The sequence below is a fragment of the Grampus griseus genome, assembly GCF_964374135.1.
Source record: "Grampus griseus genome assembly, chromosome: 13".
Lineage (NCBI taxonomy): Eukaryota > Metazoa > Chordata > Mammalia > Artiodactyla > Delphinidae > Grampus > Grampus griseus.
The window spans coordinates 69,786,325-69,808,232 of record NC_139007.1 but is presented as its reverse complement, the minus strand read 5'-3'; the positions used below and the strand labels follow the sequence as shown (position 1 = coordinate 69,808,232).

At 37.9% G+C, this 21,908-nt stretch overlaps 1 protein-coding gene across 2 annotated transcripts in view; it reads right to left on the bottom strand.

Moving 5' to 3' along the window:
* GRM1 (glutamate metabotropic receptor 1) overlaps nucleotides 1-21,908 on the bottom strand; it is a gene marked incomplete at both ends in the record, with an annotated part of 358,531 nt that overhangs the window by 239,406 nt on the left and 97,217 nt on the right. For both annotated transcript variants that reach the window (XM_082668595.1, XM_082668596.1), the window contains one exon: nucleotides 2,527-2,776. In XM_082668595.1, coding sequence (XP_082524721.1) covers nucleotides 2,527-2,776 — 250 coding nt within the window. The remainder of the gene's footprint in view (nucleotides 1-2,526; nucleotides 2,777-21,908) is intronic.

Genomic DNA, 21,908 nt, shown 5'->3' with positions numbered 1-21,908 from the left:
TGTAGTTGCAATTTGGTGTTAAACTGGAACCCTTCTGGACACGTCTGCTGAAATTAGGGAACCAAGCTCACCAAATGTCCATTGGCATGAGGAACAGAGGAGTGCTTGGGTTAGAATTCATCCTACAGGAAGTAGGAGAATAAAGCATCTGAAGGAAAAGCTGATACTAGGTATGCTGTAGTGTTACTACTTGTCTTTATTGCCAGCTCAGCTCCCTCTGGACTCATATCTCTCCCAGGGAAGGGAGAGAGCTGTGAAAAAAGAATGAAAAAAAAGGCTGTTTTCCACAAAATCCTCTAAGATATGAGAGTAAAAGCCAATATCGGGCTTCCCTGGTGGCGTAGTGGTTGGGAGTCTGCCTGCCGATGCAGGGAACACGGGTTCGTGCCCCGGTCCGGGAGAATCCCACGTGCAGCGGAGCGGCTGGTCCCGTGAGCCATGGCCGCTGAGCCTGCGCGTCCGGAGCCTGTGCTCCGCAATGGGAGAGGCCGCAACAGTGAGAGGCCCGCGAACCGCAAAAAAAAAAAAAAAAAGCAAGCCAATATCATTTTGATAGACCCTCATGGAATATAGCCCAGAAAGTCAGAGAAGCACTGCATGGCATAGCTTTGACATCTCCAGGGCTCCATGCTTTATTGGCAGTGACCATTGGTACAGGGAGCAGCGTCCTCAGGAGCACAGGTGTTTGTTGTGATGATAGTATCTCTAGGATACATCAGTAGAACCCAGAAGATATGAGGTAGAGAAAGAGAGGAGTAAAGGAAGTGATATCACCACGAACAACCACATGTGAGACTCAGAAATACCTGGAGGGACTCAGCTGCGTTATTAGCAGGTAAGCAAGAGCCAGAGAGATAACTTTACATTATTATTCTTGACAAGCTTTTAAATAATGATAATAGAATGAGTTCTTTACACTCCAATTACTCACTGCAGTATTTTGTATAATATATTTCACAATTAGGCAGTCTTTATACCCCAAAGCTCACATATTTGCTACATCTGTTCGAGATTTCCAGAATCTAGGTAGCTAGCCTCTCTTTGGGGATATTAAACAGAAGGAAACCTGCAAAACAGACTTTTTTTCTTTTGAAAATGGTAAACATGAGATTATTTTTTAAAACAAGCACCCTTCAAAAAAGCAGTCATTGTTACAAAATCAGTTAAAAGATTGAATATCTATATGCCACCTGTCCTGATGCATATATTAAGAAGCTTATTCCATGTAACACTTCAACAATGCTGCTTACATCCTTTTTCACTAATGAAGGAAGTAACATTCCTTCTTTAAATACTCTTTCTTTAGAGATGCTTTCTTAAATGGCCTCACACAACTGCATCATGTTGAAGAAGCCAAAAAGACATTTTATGGCAGTGTGCCACTTTCACCCAAATTCAATAATTTTCTTACTCTTGAATTATACTTTGCCCTTGACTTCATACTTCCTCATGCCTAGAGATCATTTCTCTGTTTCTTTATTCATTTAGCTGTATTTCTATCCTACCTTCTACTCAAAAGTTTTTGATAGGTCCTGTACCTCTAGTTCCAGATGAAGGTGAGATTAATTTTATTAGCATTGCAGTCATTATCACAAGTGCAATGCCAGAAGGGAAAGGTCCAGGGAGGATATCCACACCACCACTTCCCAGTTTCCTAGAGAAAAGGGTCACTGGTTAAGGTACTTCAAAAGGTGAGAAAAGATTGTACTCTGGCCAAAAGAGAAGATGGAGAAGAAAAAGAGATCTGGAAGATGAGTGTGACAGAGCCAGAGATCAGTGGAAGCTTTCATTCAAGTAAACTTAGTAGGTTCCTTGGAAAAATTGATCAGTTCCTTTATGTAGTATTAGAAGATGGTAAATCAAACAAGATACCCATTAGGTCAAAAACCCTATGAAAAATACAATGATACTGAAAATCTCCATTCCAGCACAAGTACATATGATTTAGGAAGAACATAGACTTTGGAACCCACCACCTGCAATTCCAGAAATTACATGCTGAAAACATCACTATTAGCCATCCCGTAAGTGTAAGATATTATATTATCAAGTACCAGAGTTCAGCGGCATGTCTTCACCTGCACTCAACTAGCCCTTTAAATTTCAGATCTTAATGTGTATTTCCATCTTCACTACTACTTTCCATCCACCAACACCTCATTAAGATATCTATGCTTAGGAATATGAAGAGAAAAGCATTCATGTGGTTTTGGGAGGAGGAGGGGTGGAAGGGGGGAAGCAAATGAAAAGAATAATTCGCCAGGACAAAACATTCTAGCAAAAACTTCCCACCTTTTCTGAAATAGTCTCATCTTGTCATCGACTGCTCTGCTCTTGTCTATCATGAAAATGGAAATAGCCCCACTCTCAGTGAGATCCAGAAGGAATGCACATTTCACTCGCTTTGGAATCAGGAAGTCCAGTTTTGTGAGAGCAAGTATATGTGCGCCAAAGTGTGTGCGTGTGTGTGTGTGTGTGTGTGAAAGAGAAGAAGAGAGAGAGAGAAAGAGAGAGATTGAGATTTACCTTCCTATGAGGGAGAACTCGCCCACGACTCCCAGGCGCCGCATGGCACTCAGGAGGCCTCTGACGGTCATGCCTTCGCAGAAGCAAACCACCACTCTGGCCTTGGGAAGCCGCTCTCGCAGCTTGCGCAGGAGTCGGTCAAAGCTCTTCTCCCCAGCATTGCTGTAGATTTTGTCTGAATGGGCGATGCAGAGGCCTTCCTGGGCAGCCAGCTCTTTGAAAGCATCCATTCCGCTCTCCCCGTAATTCCCTGTTCAGAAACAATCAGCAGATGTTCAAGACAACCTGGCAGCAGCAGCAGTAACAAGCTAGGAAAAGGACTCATTAGTCACAGGGAATGAAGAGGATAGACTTGCCAAATAATTTGTAAATATAACTGGGACTGAAGGAAGATCTGGATGGACTAAAGAGAATAATCAAATGTAATCAAACTATCAACTCTGTGAAAATAATGGAAAACTATATAACTAGGGTGTACACAGTGAAACAGGTTTTGAGAAATGAGGGACGGCTGCCCTATTTTACAACCATGATTACTAGTGGTTGTTCCAGATTTTAGCAACGTGGGAGAAGTCAGAACATTGGGGTAGGAGGTCAGCCAGCACAATGAGACATGTTCATCTGAGGGCTTGCTTCAGCTGGCTGCCAGGTTAAGAACAGACACTCATGGTGATAGCAAGTCCTGCAACATCTCCATGAAGAGTGAGTAAGCAAAGCAAATGGAGCACCTGGCCAGGCCGGAATATGCAGACAAAAACCAGCTATAAATCTCAATATCTATAAAAGTTTTAAATCTCAATATCTATAAAAGTTTCACGGACTTTGTTATGAAACTTGATAAGATTTTCCTGTATTTTTGAAAAAAAAAAAGAGTTCTCGTTTCCTGTTTCATAAGATTAAATTACCAAATTAATGTTTTTGCCTCTTCAGTTAACCATCTTCAGTGGCTTAATACACTCCAGTGAATGGAAGATTTAACACATGACAAAATCCTCAGCTCTATGGACTGTGGTCACACATCGTGGCTCAGACAAGAGGCATTGACTGATTATAAGGGGGAATACTGCAGCTGGTAAGTGAATGGCTCATATGCCTGCAGAGGAGGGCACGAGGAAGGAAATCAGATGTTGCTTACAATAATAAATGCAGGTTCAGGAATCTATAAGGTACAAAGACATCACCAGCCAACTCTTTCAGCAAAAGGCACTGAAAAGGCATCATAAGATGGTGTTACAAGGGGAACAACTTTATTGCTAAGGTGCCACCTATGGACTACAATCACAGAAAAAGATTTTACTCTTTTATCAAAATACATGCAGACTAAAGGAGCAAAAATATTCTATGCATTTGAATAAGAAAATCCTTGTGTTTTAAATCTAGTAAAGGCCTTAGACATACTCTGTGCAAACCCTTCAGGTTACAGCAAGGAAATTGGGCCAAGTGAAGTGGCTCGCCAATAGGCATGAAGCTTGTTTGTGTTAGAACTGGAACAGTCTACCTGATTCCTAAGTTACTATTTGTTTCTCTTAACAGAAACAAGCAACTAAACACGTATGTTTTCATAATTTTTTTTGAAAATGTCAGCATAGGTCAATTCGTTCTGTGAAATACTTGTTTCAATTACTTTATTCATATTTTCCTGTTTGGAGCAATTCTTCATTATACAAATTGATTGAGAGATGAGTATGATGTGGTAGACCATGTTTAAACTGCTCATTTCTCTTATGAAGCCTATGAGACTCCAAACTAGCATACATATTTCTACAAAAGTAACTCTAATATAAGAATGACTTGTACTTTTATAAATCTTTATATTTTAAACATTGCATTCATAAATTTTATCTTATTTGTACTCATTATGTTGATGATAGTACTACATACAAATACTATACAAAAAAGGAAGAAAATCACCTCTAGGAAGCTTAAAACCATGTTACTTTCATTTAGTAGCAATGACATGACTAACTCAAATGTAAATATCTAACAGAGATGCTATGGGTTAGGAATCAGAAAGAGCTGCCTAAAGAAAGTACCTGTGGTATGGAAGGTGTGGAGAAAAAGGAATCCTTGTATAGTTGGCAGGAATGTAAATTGGTACAGCCATTATGGGAAACGATATGAAGTTCTCCAAAATTTTAAAATGGAACTATCATATGATTCAGTAATCCCTCTACTAGGTGTATATCCAAAGGAAATGTAATCAGTATCTCAAATAGCCAAGATATGGAAATAACTTAAACATCCATTGATGGGTGAATGGATAAAGAAAATGTAGTAAGTGTTATATTCCATATATATATTATATACACATATATGGAATGGAATATTACCCATAGAATATTATCCATAAAATATGGAATATTAGCCATAAAATGGAATATTTGTTGTAAAAATGAAGGTAAGGCCACCATTTGCAATAACATGGGTAAACCTGGAGGACATTACGCTAAGTGAAATAAGCCAGACATAGAAAAACAAATACTGTATGATATCTGTTATATCTGAAATCTAAAAAAGTCAAGCTCATAGAGCCAGAGAGTAGAACAGTGGTTACTAGAAGTGGAGGAATGGAGAAACTGGGGAGATGTTGGTCAAAGAATGCAAAATCTCAGTTATAAGATGGGTAAGTTCTGGGGATCTAATGTACAATATGGTAACTATACAGGTAATTATATATATAATATATATATCATATATAATAATCTACAGCTAATAATATATATTGTATATTTGAAATTTGCTGAGAGTAGATCTTAAATGTTCTCAGAAAAACAACAGAAGAGGTAACTATATGAGTTAATGGATGTATAAATTAACTTGACACTGGTAATCATTTCACAATGTGTATATATATATATATATATATATATCAAACTACCACATTGCACACCTTAAACATACACTATTTTGTCTGTCAATTATACCTCAAAAATCTGGGAAAAAAAGAAAGTGCTTTTATTCTGGATCTTAAAATATAAACAGATTTTCCACAGCTAGAAAGAAAACTAGAGGACATGTATTCTTTGCCTGACTCCTTGGTCATGATCAAACGATGCCAGACTTAAAATAAAACACTCAGCATGGAACCCACCCTCTGTCTCCCCTCCCCTTTCCATCTGACCACCCAGACCTCCTCTGCCTTTCCTGGTAGTAAGGAATTTATTTAGATACTTCTCTGTGTAACCCTGGAAGGAGTTTTGAATATATAAAGAACTGACATAATAAAACTCTTAAAAGTACTATGTAAATGTTAACACTCAGGTCTGGTAGCGAGCTGCATATTTTTATTCAATTACCAAATAGATTATTGAGCTCTCAACTTGGAAAAAATCCCTAGGCTCTGCTCTTTAAAGAATTGCCCAGAATTATCGGGCATTGACTTTGCCTTCAATTTGATGAATATTTGCTACGTCTCTGGCACTGTGCTAAATACCTAGGCACTTCATTTTTTCATTACAACTCCATATAGAAGTTATAACTCTCTGCTGGGGATGTGGAAGCTCTAAGAGGTTATGTAACTTGCCTAAGATCAAAGAGTGATGAATATAGGATTCAACATCTAACTCAGAAGTTCCTGTTCATAACCACCATTTTATACTGCCTCCTACACGGACTTATAATACACCTATGAAGGCATGACACAAAGACACAAAATACAGCAACAATACTAAGCTGTATATGCTACATGGGAAATGAAAAATACCATAATACTAAATTTCAGAATGAGAGAGCAAGGATGATCAGAGAATACCTCTTGGGAAAAGTAGAAATGAAAATGAGTTCTTGAAGAATGTAAGCAAGGGACTGGCTTTCAGGGTAAATGGAAGTGAATGAGAATCCACAAAAGGTATTTTTAGAGGCAATGACTAGAGAAGTTCCATTGGAGCAGAAGGTTCATGGTTTGTAGAATGCCACCCTGTATAGCAAATCTCTAGTGAAGTATCTGGCATACCACTATAGGATTGCAACATGGAAATGTGCTATATGTTGCTGTGTTGTAACAGATTTTATAACTTTGTCACTGTTATGATGTTGCCTAAAACCTAGAGAGATGTAAGAGTGGCATCTGACAAAGCCCATAAAATATAAAATTGAAATATATTGAAACATATGAGAAAAAGATTTACAGAGAGTAAATCAAGATATTCTATAAAACAAGCTTTTAAACAGAACTTATGGGAAGACTAATGAGAGAAAACATGGGGTTTACAAAGAAATCCCTATAGTTTGAATAATAAAAGTATTTAAACATAATAGAAGTGGACATTGTACAAGGGCAAAGTTAATAAAGGTACTGAAAATAGGAGTAAAAATTAGAACTATCTCAAGAGATAAAAGACAATGGCTAAAACTCAATTTTCTAAGCTACATATGATTTTTTGAAGAAGTTAGATATGATTATTATCAGACCATATTAACAGATATTCATTCATAAAAGATTGGTTTGTAGTGATTTGGTAGGTAAGTTACACTGAGCAAACAAGCTATGAAATAAAATTGTCTTGCGTTTCATAATCACCTGTATGAACCGTCATCATAGCAAAAAGAAGGCACTTAAGGCTAGTCTTTATATTGATTGTTTTTTCTTCTACTCTTAAAATGTTGAAGATATATTTAAGAAACAATCTGAACTCCATTTGGTGGCTAAAATAACACTTCAGCCATTATGTTGAAAGAAGTCCAAATCCTGTTATTGCATCTTCATGAATTACCTTGGTAAAACAACAGCATTCAACATATCTCATCCCTACATATGTACACCTCAGTTATATGAGGGGAAACATTTATACACGGAAAATACGTAGATATTTCTTCACTTTTCTTAAAGAAGGAACAGTATTACTTTCAAAGATTCACTAGTCTTATGCTCTAGACTCCCTTAATCTCTGCCTTATTTCATGCTTATATCCCTTTATTGGTATTCTTGGGTAGTCTTAGGCTCCCTGGATGATGATATACCCCTTGCGTTATGGGCCAGTCCCTATCCGAGGTCCTGAAAACTGATCATTCTGCCTCCTGGGACATCCTGGACAAATAAGATAATATCCCATTTTTGAAAGAACTATGTTGATGGAAATTGATTTCACAGCACCTTCTGGAAACCTACTGCCAATATTCAACAATCATCACTATCAGGTAATTCTTCTTTTTGATCTAAATCCTGTACAACAAAATATAAATTCATATCCCCTTTACTCTCAGTGGAGGCAGGTATCAGTTCCTTTGAATTCTTTCTTTCTTTTTTTTAAAAAAGTCTTTCTGGAAGCCACAGTTCAGCTTTCTCTCCTCCCAGGGAAACAACTCCTATTATTTTAACCTTTCCTGGCAACCTTTTAATTTGTTTGGTTCTCCCACTTAATACGTAGAAAGTGTTATGTTTCCCTGCTTTCATCCACACACCTGCAGTCAGCATTATGGGTCTGGTCAGTCAGAGGTGAATGAGTCATCACCTGCCTTAGAAGCACATAAGGGATTTTATATGCAAGGTCAGTGAAGGAACTGCTTGACACAAGGCGATCAGAGAAAACAGAAGAGAATCCTTTTTATCAGAAATTTCATAACCCCACCTTTAATTACCCCAGTTTGGGCAGGTAGAGTTATAGCATCCAAGTGGAAGAAGGAAATTTACCAAAAGGTGATTGTCACCTCTATGCAATAGGACTGATTAATCTTTGTTCTTTTGCCCCATCATGTTTTCAGGTATGCCTTATAGCTGAGTAAAAAAGGATGAGCCTTGGAGGAAGATCAACCTGGTTTGAATCCTGGATCCTAGATGAGGAGATAGCCTTAAAGTATTTTCTTTAGGTTTTGTGCAAATGGGGGTCATAACATACATCTTAAAGACTTGTCATGGGCTTCCCTGGTGGCGCAGTGGTTGAGAGGCCGCCTGCTGATGCAGGGGACACGGGTTCGTGCCCCGGTCTGGGAAGATCCCACATGCCGCGGAGCGGCTGGGCCCGTGAGCCATGACCGCTGAGCCTGCGCGTCGGGAGCCTGTGCTCCGCAACGGGAGACGCCACAGCAGTGAAAGGCCCGCTTACGCAAAAAAAAAAAAAAAAAGACTTCTCATGATTATTGAAGTATATGTGTTAATGAATGTAAAGTTCCTGGAACACAGAAAAATTCAGGGGATGGTGCCTACTTTTATTCTCCATGTTTCTCTAAAGTTGTAGAATCTAAAATTGGACATAAGGCTTTATCATTGACTCAAGAGCTTTAAATTCCTTTATTTCTGTGTTCCTATTTATAAAACCCAAGCTTGTGACTGTTCAGCTCTCCATTCATGGTCACCTTGTTCCCAAGTTGTTCCTAGATCACTTTTTCTGTCATACTTGCCCAAAGCAATTCCTTCTCCATTTTATTTTTGGACTATTGGTGTTTACACAATGCATTCAAAAGTCTGTGTTTGTCTATATTGAGTCTCTGTCACTGAGTCTTCTTTAAGTTTCAGCCACTGTATCTATTTTAGAGCTTTATGCAATAACCCAGCTTGTTTCTCTAACTCAAGTTCTTTATGATATGGAAAAAGAAGTTAAGAGAAGGCAAAATGTAAGTGGTATAAAAATACAAAAGGACATCATCCTTCTTGCAGAAAAGTGGCATTTTCCATTTCAGTTTTCACATGGAGAAAACAGGTTCACAGAAGCAGCCCCTATCATACCTGTCCACTATCCCTGCCTATGTGATACTGAATATACAATCACAACTGGGAAAATTGTATCTAGTAACAAGTTCAGAAAAAGTAACCCCAACACACACACACAACAGTATCCTTTTTAGATAATACCTAGTGTTGGCAAGAGTTCATGGAAATGAGCACTCATATACTGCTAATGGTAGTATAAACTGTTCCACCTTTTCAGTGGAAAATTTGTAGTAACCATGTTTTAAATTACATTCATATTTTTTAACTCAGAAATTTAGTTTTCAGAAAATAATTTCATTGTCCATCAAGTTCCAGTTACAAGGATCTCTATCACAGCACACAATTGGAAAATATAACAGAAACCAAAAAACAAACAAACAAAGAAAGAAAAAAACACGATTTTCTACAATAGGAGATGTTTAAATAATTATTATGTAATGGAATAAAGAATATATGCAACTGTTTTCTAGGGTGATGTAAAGTTGTACTCAACGTAAAAGGAAAGCCATATTGTTAAGTACAAAAAAGTTTAAAATAGTGTGTAAAATATAAAGCCAATTTTTAATATATATGTATATATATAAAGTTTGAAGAATATGCAAGAAAATATTGTTTTTTCAGAATTATATATAATTATGTTTTTATATTTTATTATCTGTTTTCTAATTTATCTAAATAATCATGTATTATTTTGGTAATAAAAATCGTTGAAATAAAAATACATAGGGTACAGTTTTTATCTGACTATCATGCCAAGCATAGCTATTATGGGGTATTCAGGAAACTTGCCAGAAGGGAAATGAACCTCTCAAAAGAACAATGTAACAATTTTTCTTCCTATAAGAAATAAGAAATACCAATGTTATAGTCACTTAGTGGGGCATGCAGGATCTTAGTTTCCCGACCAGGGACTGAACCTGTGACCCCTGCAGTGGAAGCATGGAGTCTTAACCACTGGACCACCAGGGAATTCCCTATAGTTACTGTTCTTTGTTACAAAGTTGATCATAAACCGTGTGCCATTTCCTGTGATACCTACCTACTTGGATAGAGAGAGTCTGTTTAATATATACAGATTTCCTGTTTGAAATTCCAGAATCTGATATGAGTACCCTTAATTTATTAAAGAAGTAGTCTCCACCTTTTTTTTTTCTTTAAGAGTCAGTGAGATTTGAACAGCAATAAGACCAGTATGATATATCAAGGTAATAAATGCTGTTTATTACTTCTTTAAAAAAAAAAAAGTCAATGAGATTTAGTCTGGGAGATGTAAATTTCAATTCTACTGAGTTTCTGCCCTAAGAAAAGATATAAAAGGCTCAGAACACCCTCTCTGATGTAAATTCCCTACAAGGTCTGGGTTGCAGGCCTGGTCATCTCCTCTCCATGATAAGGAAGCACTTCAGGTTGAGGCCAGGATGGTTGGCCCACTGAAGTCTCTCCCTTTGAGTAAAGGGTTAGAAGCAGTGTGAAAGATGTCTAAGTATCATTTGGGCATTATTTCTAATAGGGAATAAAGGTGAATAAAATCTGATTAACCAGTTTCTGTGTCTTGGTGTCCTGAATATTCTGTCTCATTGAAGGTAAAAGAAATCAAAATATAACTTGGTCGAGGGAAGGTAAGCAACACTAATGTTACAGATCCTAAAGCAGTGGTATAATGTGAAAATTTATACTGATCTTATTGTTTTACAATTTTCTTTGTTTAACTTCACTACAACCTTGTTGCCTCATTTTGCCATAATTTTCTCCATTTATAAAGAACACTGAGGCCTGAGAAAATAGTAATTTACCCAAAAATTGTCAGAGCCAGAATTTGAACTCAGATGTGTCTGACCCTGAAGCCTATAGCCCTTAATTACTTACCTACAACATCCTTTATGTTTCATACTCTAGCAGTTTTCTATGCATTATCCATTCCCCCATCCTTCCTTAATAAAAAAATACCCATTTTTGTTTAGAGTGACTGTGCATAGTCAAAAGTACCTACTCTCCCAGATTCTCTTGCAGCTAGAGATGCAGAAGTGACCCAATTCGAGACAATGAGATTTAAGCAGAAGTTGCCAGGTGAGGCTTCTGGGAAATTTTTGAAAAGGTCAGATGCCAGGCATGCTTCTTAGGTCTTTTGTCCCTTCTTTCTTTACACCAGTATGTGGACCCAGGCCTAGATGTGCAGAAGCCATGTTGTCACAATGAGGGGTCAACTATGAGGATGAAGCCTTCACACGTAAGGCTGGTGGAGCAGAAAACATAACAGCCCAGCTACCCAGTAGCATCACTACACTTCGTTCTAGCCCTGCACTGGCCGCTCCTGGATGTCTTCTTGAATGAGAAAGGTGAAACCCAATCTGCAAAGCCACAATTAGAATGGTTTTCTGCTACTTGCAGATGAACACATTCTTGATCCTCTATATGATATTTCACTATAAGAATTCCAGGATGAGAGCGAAGTCTTGCCTACCTCTAACCAGCTGTGACCTTGAGTTGTTTGTCACTGTCTTCTTTTTCTCATGTTCAAAGTATGGGGTTCATACTAGATCTTTAAGCTTCCTTACAACGTAAGCATTTGGTAATTCTAGAACAATATGAATCAGCACTCTTTCATAATCTAGAGCTTCATGTCAAAACATATTCCATATTCTCAGTACCCCGAGTAAGCACCTGCTTAGCAAAATTGTTTTCAACAGCTTTTTCCTTCCCCAATCTGATTCTTTTACAAGTACATTACTGTAGGGGAGGAGAAAGCATTTGTTGAATAACCATTTAAAATGTATCTTGCCTGTAGGTTCATTTTTTGCCAGTACTCACTTTTAGGTATACAGTCACTAAAAAGCAGGGAACAAGACACAGCCCTGCAGAAACAACCATCATATTAGAAAACAAGGCTGCTTACAGAACAAGCTCGTTAGGTGAACCCTAAGTAATAGAGAGACATACTGTCCAGCATCAGTGGACTGACATTCAGCAGGAGCCAGCTGTTCCCTTACCCCGCCATGTAGCTACTTTTAGCCACATTTTGCTCAGTGGAATTAACCCAACCCATTACTAAGCCCTTGGTCTCCTCCTATTTAACCCCACTTTTGTATCTTTACATCATCAGTAAAATTTTCCATTGAACCAAGTCAAAATAGGTTTTACCTTGGGTCAAAAGGAAATTAGACTATGAAGGAAAAATTGTCTTTAATTCAAAGGACATGAGAGCCTCGTGCAGGAAATGTAGTGAATTAAAAGGTCCTTGGATCTGTGCCTGTGAAACCTAACCAGTTCTGCCTCGGTCTAACTATGACTATGTGCAAATACCTGGACTACCCTGGGTTCCAGTTTCTTTATCTATAAAGCAAAGGGGTGGCACTGGATGATATCTGAGGGCTCTTATTATCAGGCTGTAAGGCTAGCCCCGGTTTTCTGTACCATGGTGGGAAAGGCTCATTCCACACCACTTTGCATTCTAGCGCCTTAGTTTGACCTGTGTTTCACCTGGACTGAGGCTATACAGAGGACTTTTCCAGTGGCTTTGCCAATGCTCTTGAAGTAATATCATTTATTTATAGGAGAGGTAGCATTGCAGAATGGTAAAAAGCAGGTACTCTGGAACCAGAGGGCCCTGGGCTCAAATTCTGACTCCCCAATGTATTAAGCCACGGAACTTTTGTTAAGTCAGTTAACCTCACCGTGCTTTGGTTCATCTGTACAATGAAAATAATAATGGAAAGCACCTCTTAGAGTTGTTGTAAGAATTAAATGATTTAATAAATATAAATATTAGCATATGAGAGTTTGTTATTTATTTAGCTAACATTTCTTGAGCTCTGTGTGCTAGGCACCAGAAGAAGCCATTTACAACCATTATATCCTTTTGTCCTCAGAAACCCACAACAGGGCATTTCCACATGATAAAACTGAGGTTTGGAAAGGTTGCTTATGTTTCCTCACACAGTAAATGAGAGAGAAGGAAACTCAGGCCTGGCAATTAGAGTCCAGAGCCCATAGTCCTATTTGACATGCTGTAGGGGCACCAGATGTGTGAATATGAGCCTGTAGGGATGAGTCAGCTGGTCAGGGAGACTTCAAGGAAGGGTGACAGGCTGTGTCTATGTGCGATGGTGAGCGAGGCAGAATCACTGACAGGCCAACTAAGAACATAACCAAGTAAATGTCACTGGGCATTTTATCTGCTCTTCAGGCCAGGATGTTTGGAATAAGGCTTACATACAATGCTATTAAAAGTATAAGCAAAGCACTTGGGCTGCTCTAGCTCAGGATTCCTCCTACACTGATACCTGAAATTCTACCATTTGTAACACGTGACTTCTCTTTCTCCTAAAAAGAAAAATCCTCCTGGGAAAGATAACCCATTAAAACCCTGACATCCTAATTTGATTTGGTTTAGCAGATCTTTCTGAAAGCAGTGGGCAACTGGAGGGCTGAAGATGTCATGGATATGAGGGATTGTAAAGCAGAGCAGTGCACAGAGGCAGAGTGTGTCAATTCCACAATACACTAGGTCCTGGGTTCTTTCCCACCGTTATCCTTGGACCATTTACAAACACCCTCTAGTGGTGAATAATTCCTTATGTCTATTTTTTAATATCTTTACAGTACATTTTGAGAAGAGGACCACCAAGAAGGAACTGGATGAACACGGAAGATGGGAACATTTAATGACAAAGTTAGGGTTAAATATTATATATAAATAAAATATAAAGGAAGAGTTCATGAAGAACCTGAGTGGAAATCATCCACTGTAATTTCCCTTCATCTATATGCGGTATACATTTCCGTATCCCTATTTATTAATACAATATATAATTCAATTACTAGTTTTAAAAAATAAGAATGTGCCAAGGTCCCGTTTCCCATTTTGGTATTAAATCATCACTTGTTTTCATCCATAAAAACTAAGAAAAGAGACATTATTTCTGAGAAGGCCAATATTTGGAATCAAGCATTTTAGATAACCTTCAGCTATGACATTGCAGTGCAGAGTGAATCCGTTGTAGGATTAGATTTCCTCTGGGCTTTCTTCCAATTCCAAGAGTTTTAAGTTGATGAACCACACAGGTATTGTTGATTTAGCTCTTCCAATGACACTCTGCAAGCTCTATGGCTGCCAAATCACAGCTTTCCAATATCTCTGATTCATTATAGAGACATGGGAGCAGAAATGTAGAAACTCAAATAAGCAGCTCTCTAGTCTCCAGTTTTCTCACCATCACCAGGGGACATAGAAAAACAAGTATTACATCCTGTGAATGAACATGATCACTTTGTTGTTCAATATCTTCCAGCATATATGTGTGTGCCAGGCAAAGCAAGGCCCTCAGGGGCAAACAAATGAATGGAAGACAGTCCATGTGCTAGATAAACCTAGGCTTTTGGAAGAGTTGTACATGCAAAGGGATGATTACAGACGGTGCTGTAGTGCAGGCCAGAGGAGAGAGAGCATCTACAGGATCAGAAAGTAAGGGTATTAAAACGATATCTTGGGCTTCCCTGGTGGCGCAGTGGTTGAGAGTCCGCCTGCCGATGCAGGGGACATGGGTTCGTGCCCCGGTCCGGGAAGATCCCACATGCCGCAGAGTGGCTGGGCCCGTGAGCCATGGCCATTGGGCCTGCTTGTCCGGAGCCTGTGCTCCGCAACGGGAGAGGCCACAACAGTCAGAGGCTCGCGTATCGCAAAAAAAAAAAAAAAACAAACGATATCTTATGCTTCTGTCTGTTCCTGGACCCATTTGAATATAGGAGTAACTAGAGGTCTTAAAAGTTTAAAAAAAAGTAAGAGGAAGAAATAAACAATAAAATGTATGACAATTCCAAATACACACATGTACATACACAGACACACACATGCATATATATATATGTGTGTGTGTGTGTGTATGATACATTAAAAAGCTGTCATTAATGGAAATTAATTTAGATATATTTCTTGTGTCCATTAAAATGAAACCACTTTATTTCCTTACTCTTGCTCATTAATAATCTATCAGTTCTCTAATGTATGTTGAACTTATCCATTACCATTACTTTAATCCAAGCCTTCACTGTCTTTCTCCTTATCACTTTTGTGGTCTCCCTAGGTCCACTTTTATTCCTCTTCAATCTACTCCAAACCTGGAAATCACGGTTATTTTAAATATAATGGGATCAATTTATTTACTGGTTCAGATATCGTTAGTGGTTTCCCCCCAACCCTTAGGATTTAATCCAAAAGTCTTTCACGGCCTGAGAGGTCTCACATGACCCCCAGCTTCCCTGCCAGGCTGGCCTCGCTTCTTGTCACTTTGCCAGTTCACTTTTGCAGCCACAACGGACTCCTTTTCATTTTCAAATGTGTAAAGCTCTTTCCTTGCTCAAAGGCTCCACTCATTTGCTTCCCTCTGCCCTTGCCAGACTTACTTCTATTAATCATTCAGGTTTCAGCCCTTCAGTTCTAGCTCTTACTCATAGAGGTTTTCCCCAATCATCCTATAGAAAGTGGCCCTACCTTGGCTCCCTCATCACAATGACAATAAACTCCATTTATTCCCTTTATAGCACTTACGGTGAGATATGGATAAATGTGTAATCATGCAGTTACTAGTGTGGTTATTTGCTTAATGTCTGTATACTCCATTAGTGTGTGTACCTGGTGAAAGTAAGGGCTGTGTCTGTAACACCTTTGTCCAGCACAGTGCCTGTTTCAACTCAGTAACTCTTGTTGGATGACTCATGAGTAATTGTTGACCAATTCAAGCAGTAAATACATGATTAGTCTGCCTGATAAACTCTTTGTCCCACTGGAATGTGATTATGTTGGATTTAAAGTACAAGAGGAATTTGAGAGGCATGTATTACTGCCCCGTTACAGCCTGTGACAGTGTGTACTTAAGTGACAGTGTGTACTTTCTACATTTCATTTAAAAATTACATACATATGTAATTTTAATGAAATAGTTAAATATATAAGTATTATATATTTATTTGTATAATAGTATATATTATGCATAACATTATATTATATAAAATATTATAATAATTATATTATATAAAACACTATATATATATACATATATATATATAATATATTAGAACTTAGGGAACATTAGACGTTATCTAGTCTATGACCTTCATTTTACAAGTGAGGTCCAAAAAAGTGAATAAACCTACCCAAAATCACAAAGTTAGTGGTGGTATCTTATCAAAACCCGGGGCTCCTAATTTTGGGGACACCACCCCTTTTACCACCACCCCTTCTACCACATAAAATAGAATTCTAGGTTATTATTGAGAATTATACACACAAAAAAAGAAATATAAGTGAGAGAAAATCAGTCATGAAATCTACTTTAATACTATCACATTCTGGGACAGTGGAGACAAATTCATTCATGAAATGTGTGCTGTCCTCTCAGTCCCCAAGTCTTAATTGATTAAATAGGCACTTAGAGGAGTAGATAGTGTTTAACTTTTCTAACTTCAGAAACATATGTAATGTTCTAGTAGAATCATTATGGAGTTAACTTTCTTCCAGAGAGGAACAACAGGTCTGGGAGAAACAGAGCTAACTAGGTTCTTCCAATTTACTATCATGAGGTTGGATAGAAAAGTGGCAAGAACTTTCATCTGAGATCATCATTCTAGGAGTGCTAATTCCACTATAAGAAGAATTATTTAACAAAGAAAGATGAAGATCTATGATGATGATAAATTTCTGTGCATGAAATTTCCCTCTGATAATTAGAATGAACTTTAGAGAGGATGAGCCCAACAAATGCATCACTCTGCACAATATCACAGCCTGAGCTCAGGTAAAACCCCTTGCTTCCTAATATTGAAAGTCTCAGAAATTAGTTGCCTCCTTTCTTAGGGTGCTCTTGTTGCAACTAATGATGATTTAATACAGAAACTAAGAATCTTTGGAGTTTTACCTTCTGGAAACACCAAATAAATTTATTATTAATAAAATAGAGTAAAAGATGAGTTCACTAAAGGAGGAAATAGCTCATCACAAAGTCTTCTTTAAATCTTAGCATGGTTATTAGGTTTTCCGTACCATGAAACTTTAAAGAATAATATTAAAACTTAAAAAACATAAAGCTAAACTATGTAGTTAACTAATGCTCAACTATTCAACATTTACTTTCCCTTGGCTGTCTGACACCCTCCAAGTGTTATTCTTAAGAAATTTTATTATTTACTTTTATTATTATTCATTTACATTTAATACATAAAAGTTATAACTCATTTATAAGGCATTGACTGATACAATGCCTTATAAAGCTATTTTCTTTTTTCTCAGGAAGGAAGGAAGGAAGGAAGGAGGGAAGGAGGGAGGGAGTGGGAGGAAAAACTAAACCCTAGAACCTCAGGAAACAACACTGGGAATAAAATTAAACATTTTTTAACCAATCCTCAAAATCTTGAGCCATAACAGTGCAATTTGAAGCTATATTGTGGTAAAGTTCTCCATGATTTCTAATTACAATAATCATCTTAACTATATACTGAAGCAACATCAGGTTTGAGTATTGACAACTGCCATTTCTCTTCCTATAATTACCTTGCTAAACCCAACGTATCTGACATCTTATAGTCTGACCAATAGAAATGTCTAGCTTGCCAAATGAATGCCTGTGCTCTGAGTGATTTTTTTTGTTCTGGATAGAAACAAAAAAAATAAAAGCTCCCGACATCTTTTCCTCTAGTCTTAGGGATCTGGGCTCTGGCCAAATCATGATTTGAGCTGAAAACTCCAATTCCCCAGGAAGTTAGAAAGCCCCACCCACACAGAAATCAAGCTGGGCTCTTTCTGTTGCAGGAGAAGACTCTGTGATACTGAGATCCTCATACTGGCCACACAGGACAGTACTGAGCTAGAGTTTGCGACCTGTTACAACATGAAACTGCCATCAAAACTTGACCTTCTTTCTCAAACAGGGATACAGTGGCCTAGCTTAAGTAAGAACCGAGTTTGCGATTCATCTCAAGGTAAACCAGAGGCCACAAATCCTTGCCATCTTCCCAAGTTATTCTGTGTTCAGTGAACTACGGAAATGCCTCCAAGGGAGGTTCTGGCTTTGTCCTACCCATAAGCTATTCTCAGTAGGCTTCATGTAGGACAGATGCAGAGTAGTGTTTCATAGAATAATTGAAATTGATTTCCTGCCACAAACACACTCACACACACACACACACACACGGGCATTCTTTGTCTTGTTTAATGAAACAAGTACACTTTAAGAAGAAAGGTATATATCCCTGCTAACTTAATATCTCTGCTAATTTAACTTAAATCTCTGCTAGTTTGAAATAAGTCACTATTTCTGGAGGCTGCTTCCTATGCAACGCAAGCTCTAGGAACATGGGGAGTGTTATATTCTGTTTTCCTTCCTGTACTACCCACATATTGCCATTTTATTAAATATTAATAGATGGCAAAATAATATAATGAAAATCTCCAAATATTTAACCTCCAAAATAAAATAAAAAGTCACCCCAAGTCTGTCATTCTTTAGGATTGTATAAACTGTAAAAAATGTTACATTTTTGAGAATATCAGAGGAAAACATACTCTACATCAGTATTTATTCTCGAAAGTCATTAAGTTTCTAAAGGCCCCAACTAAAGACTTTATGAATACATTAGGGAGTTGGACAATATAATAAATAAGACTTCTCATAGTTTTAACATCCTCTGACTCCACAATGAAAATACAGGGCATGGCCAAAGATGTTGCGTGAGGGAATGAAATGATCAGAGAATATAAAAGAAAAGAAGACTCTCAGAAGTTTTACCTTCTGGAAACATCAAATAACTCCATTATTAATAGTTTTTTTTTTTGCTGTACGCGGGCCTCTCACTGCTGTGGCCTCTCCCGTCACGGAGCACAGGCCCCGGACGCACAGGCTCAGCGGTCATGGCCCACGGGCCCAGCCGCTCCATGGCACGCGGGATCCCCCCGGACCGGGGCACGAACCCGTGCCCCCCGCATCGGCAGGAGGACTCCCAACCACTGAGCCACCAGGGAAGCCCTATTAATAGTTTTTATTAAAGTAATTTTGCAGCCTATGCAGATACACATTCACTATACTAAATCTGAAATATTAATATTTCTGAAAATTTCCCAAAGTTTTTCCTCAAAAAGACCTAAATTTGCATAGCAAATTCATAATTCACAAAGCTCTATCATGTATGTGACCTTGTTTGATCCTGAAAACAATTCTGCTCTAAGGACCTGGGTTCCAATCTTGACTCCACTCCTTATCAGCTGAATTCTTGGTGATCTAAGACTCAACTGTGCCTCGTTTTCCTCATCTGTAAAATAGAGGCAGTAACATTACCTACCTAAGAGTGTTATGGTGAGAAATTAAATGGCGTAATATATGTATGTCAATCACTTAGCACTTGGTGCTTATTAAGTGTTCAAAAAACATGTGCTATTATTATCCTCGTGGAAGACTGTATTTTCCAAAGATGGTGACACCAATATAATCCCACCCATGTGTTCTTACAATGTGACACTGTCACTTCTGCATTGAGAAATGGAGTCTGTGTTCCCTCCCCTGAAGTCACCCTGTATGACTTCTGAATCTAAGTCATGTATGTGATAGAGCTTTGCCCAGCCATCTGGAGATACTTGCCCTTGGAAACCAGCTACCACACCATGAGAGAGCCAAGCAGCCACGTGGAGAGGGAGTGTGTAAGTACTCCAGCCACAGGCCGAGGTCCCAGCACACAGCCAGCATCAACCGACAGACAGGTGAGTGAGTGAGGTTACAGATCATTCCAGCCCCCCAGCCTTTGAGCCACTCCAGCTGATGCCAAGTAGAGCAGAGACAAACTGTCCCCAGTGAGCCCCACCCAATTGCAGATTCATGAACTAAAGTAATTTTGTTATTTTAAGCCACTAAATTTTAGGAAACTGAATTTTGCCTAAGATTACACAGATATTAAGAGGTAGCAAGTGAACTCAGAGGCAGATTTTCCAATTCCAAATCACGCTGTCTTTTCACAATTTCAAATTCAGAAAGTTGTCCTAAGCAAGAACGTCTTGAGTATATGCCTGGCTCACTGTCACACTGTAAGTTGATCTCATCCCATCTCCAATCATTTGAACCCAGGTGGCCTTCCACCCACCACATCTCAGAAGGAAACACCACCATGGGCCATGGCACCTATATCCACCTTGTTCTGCCTTTCCCATTATTTTCTTGGCTCCTGAGTTAGGAATTTCTGTTTCTCCTCTGATCTTCTCCTCATTTGGCTACCAGCTTAGACTGCCTTTCCTGACTTCTGAACCTGGACTAACCATGCAACAATAATATTCCACTCATTAGGATATCACCTGAAGTTTCAGGTACTTACGAGCCCCTCTGTTAGTACTGGCCTGCTGAACCTTTAATATATCCCTAAACTCTCCCCACCATCTCTTTCCATGGAAGTAACTATAAATCCACACTTAGTAACATAATGTTGTAAAATGTAACTATGCTTCTAAAATGAAAACTAATGTTAACTTCTGAGCCAAGGAAATTTTAATATGAAGCTTTAAGCTTCAGGGCTGCTCACTTACATAGGCTCCTTCCAACACTCTGAGAGGGGCTGTAACAATGGACTTATGGACTTTTTTCAATTAAATTTGCTAAGTACAATATATTTTCAACAACCTTGAATCCTCCCTTACTCCTGAGAGTGGCTTAGTCAAAATGGAGCACACACCAGAGCTGTTAACTTCTATTTCTATATAGGAGTGGTTTTTGCATTAACTTAAAATCTTAAAACACTTTGAAAACAGCAAAGTTAAAACCGCTTATTCATAGTAAGTTTAGAACTTTCTTCAATAGGAAAGTTTATTGGAGCTTCTCAAATTAAGGAATAAAATAAGGATTTCAGTAACCAAACACACAGGGGAATCTTTCCCTTATCCCCCAATAATTACAAATTTAAGTGATATGCTACAACTAATGATATATTTAAAACATGCCAGTATTTGAAAACTCTTCTGTAATAGATCAGTTTGAGATGAGATCATTGTTTAGTTTCAGAGACTATTTTGATGCTTTGCTTCAGTCATTTTAGAAAATGAGCTTGTCTCCAATTTAAACTGATAAAATTGATAATTTTTAAAGGTTAAACTATATACACAGTATGTTTTAAAATATGTGTATATTTGTGTACAAACATCTATATGCCAAAAAGATATAGTAAAGCAATATATCAAAAAGTTAACAGTAAATATCTCTTGGTGGTGAGATTATGGTTGATTTTTCTTTCCTTTATTTTAGAAATGTTTTATAGTAACTGTGGACTATATTTATAATCAGAAATAAAAGATAAAAATTCATTGTCAAGAATCCCTTTTTTTTCAAGTGTTGGTCCAAATAAAATCATATTTGCATTTAGTTCAGGCTTCATTAATTCAGTTTGTTCCACAATTTGAATCAACTTTTGGTCCCTCTGTTATAAGGAGCCTTCCTAAGGATCTACAAAAAAATATTAAGTAGAAACTTTTTGAAAGTGAAAATTATTTTTCTCTCACTTATGGCTATAAGTAGAAATGGGTAGGAATATATCACTTCAAAATTTTTTTAAAAAGCAGATTAAAAACAAAAGTGATTATAAAACAATCTGAAGTTTAAGAAGCTAAGACAAATACTCTCATCAGTTGAATTAAATCACGAATTCATTTTCACTTAATGTTTTGACTTCCATTGCATTTAAACATTTTCAAAATAGGGTGCTTCCTTCAAGAACT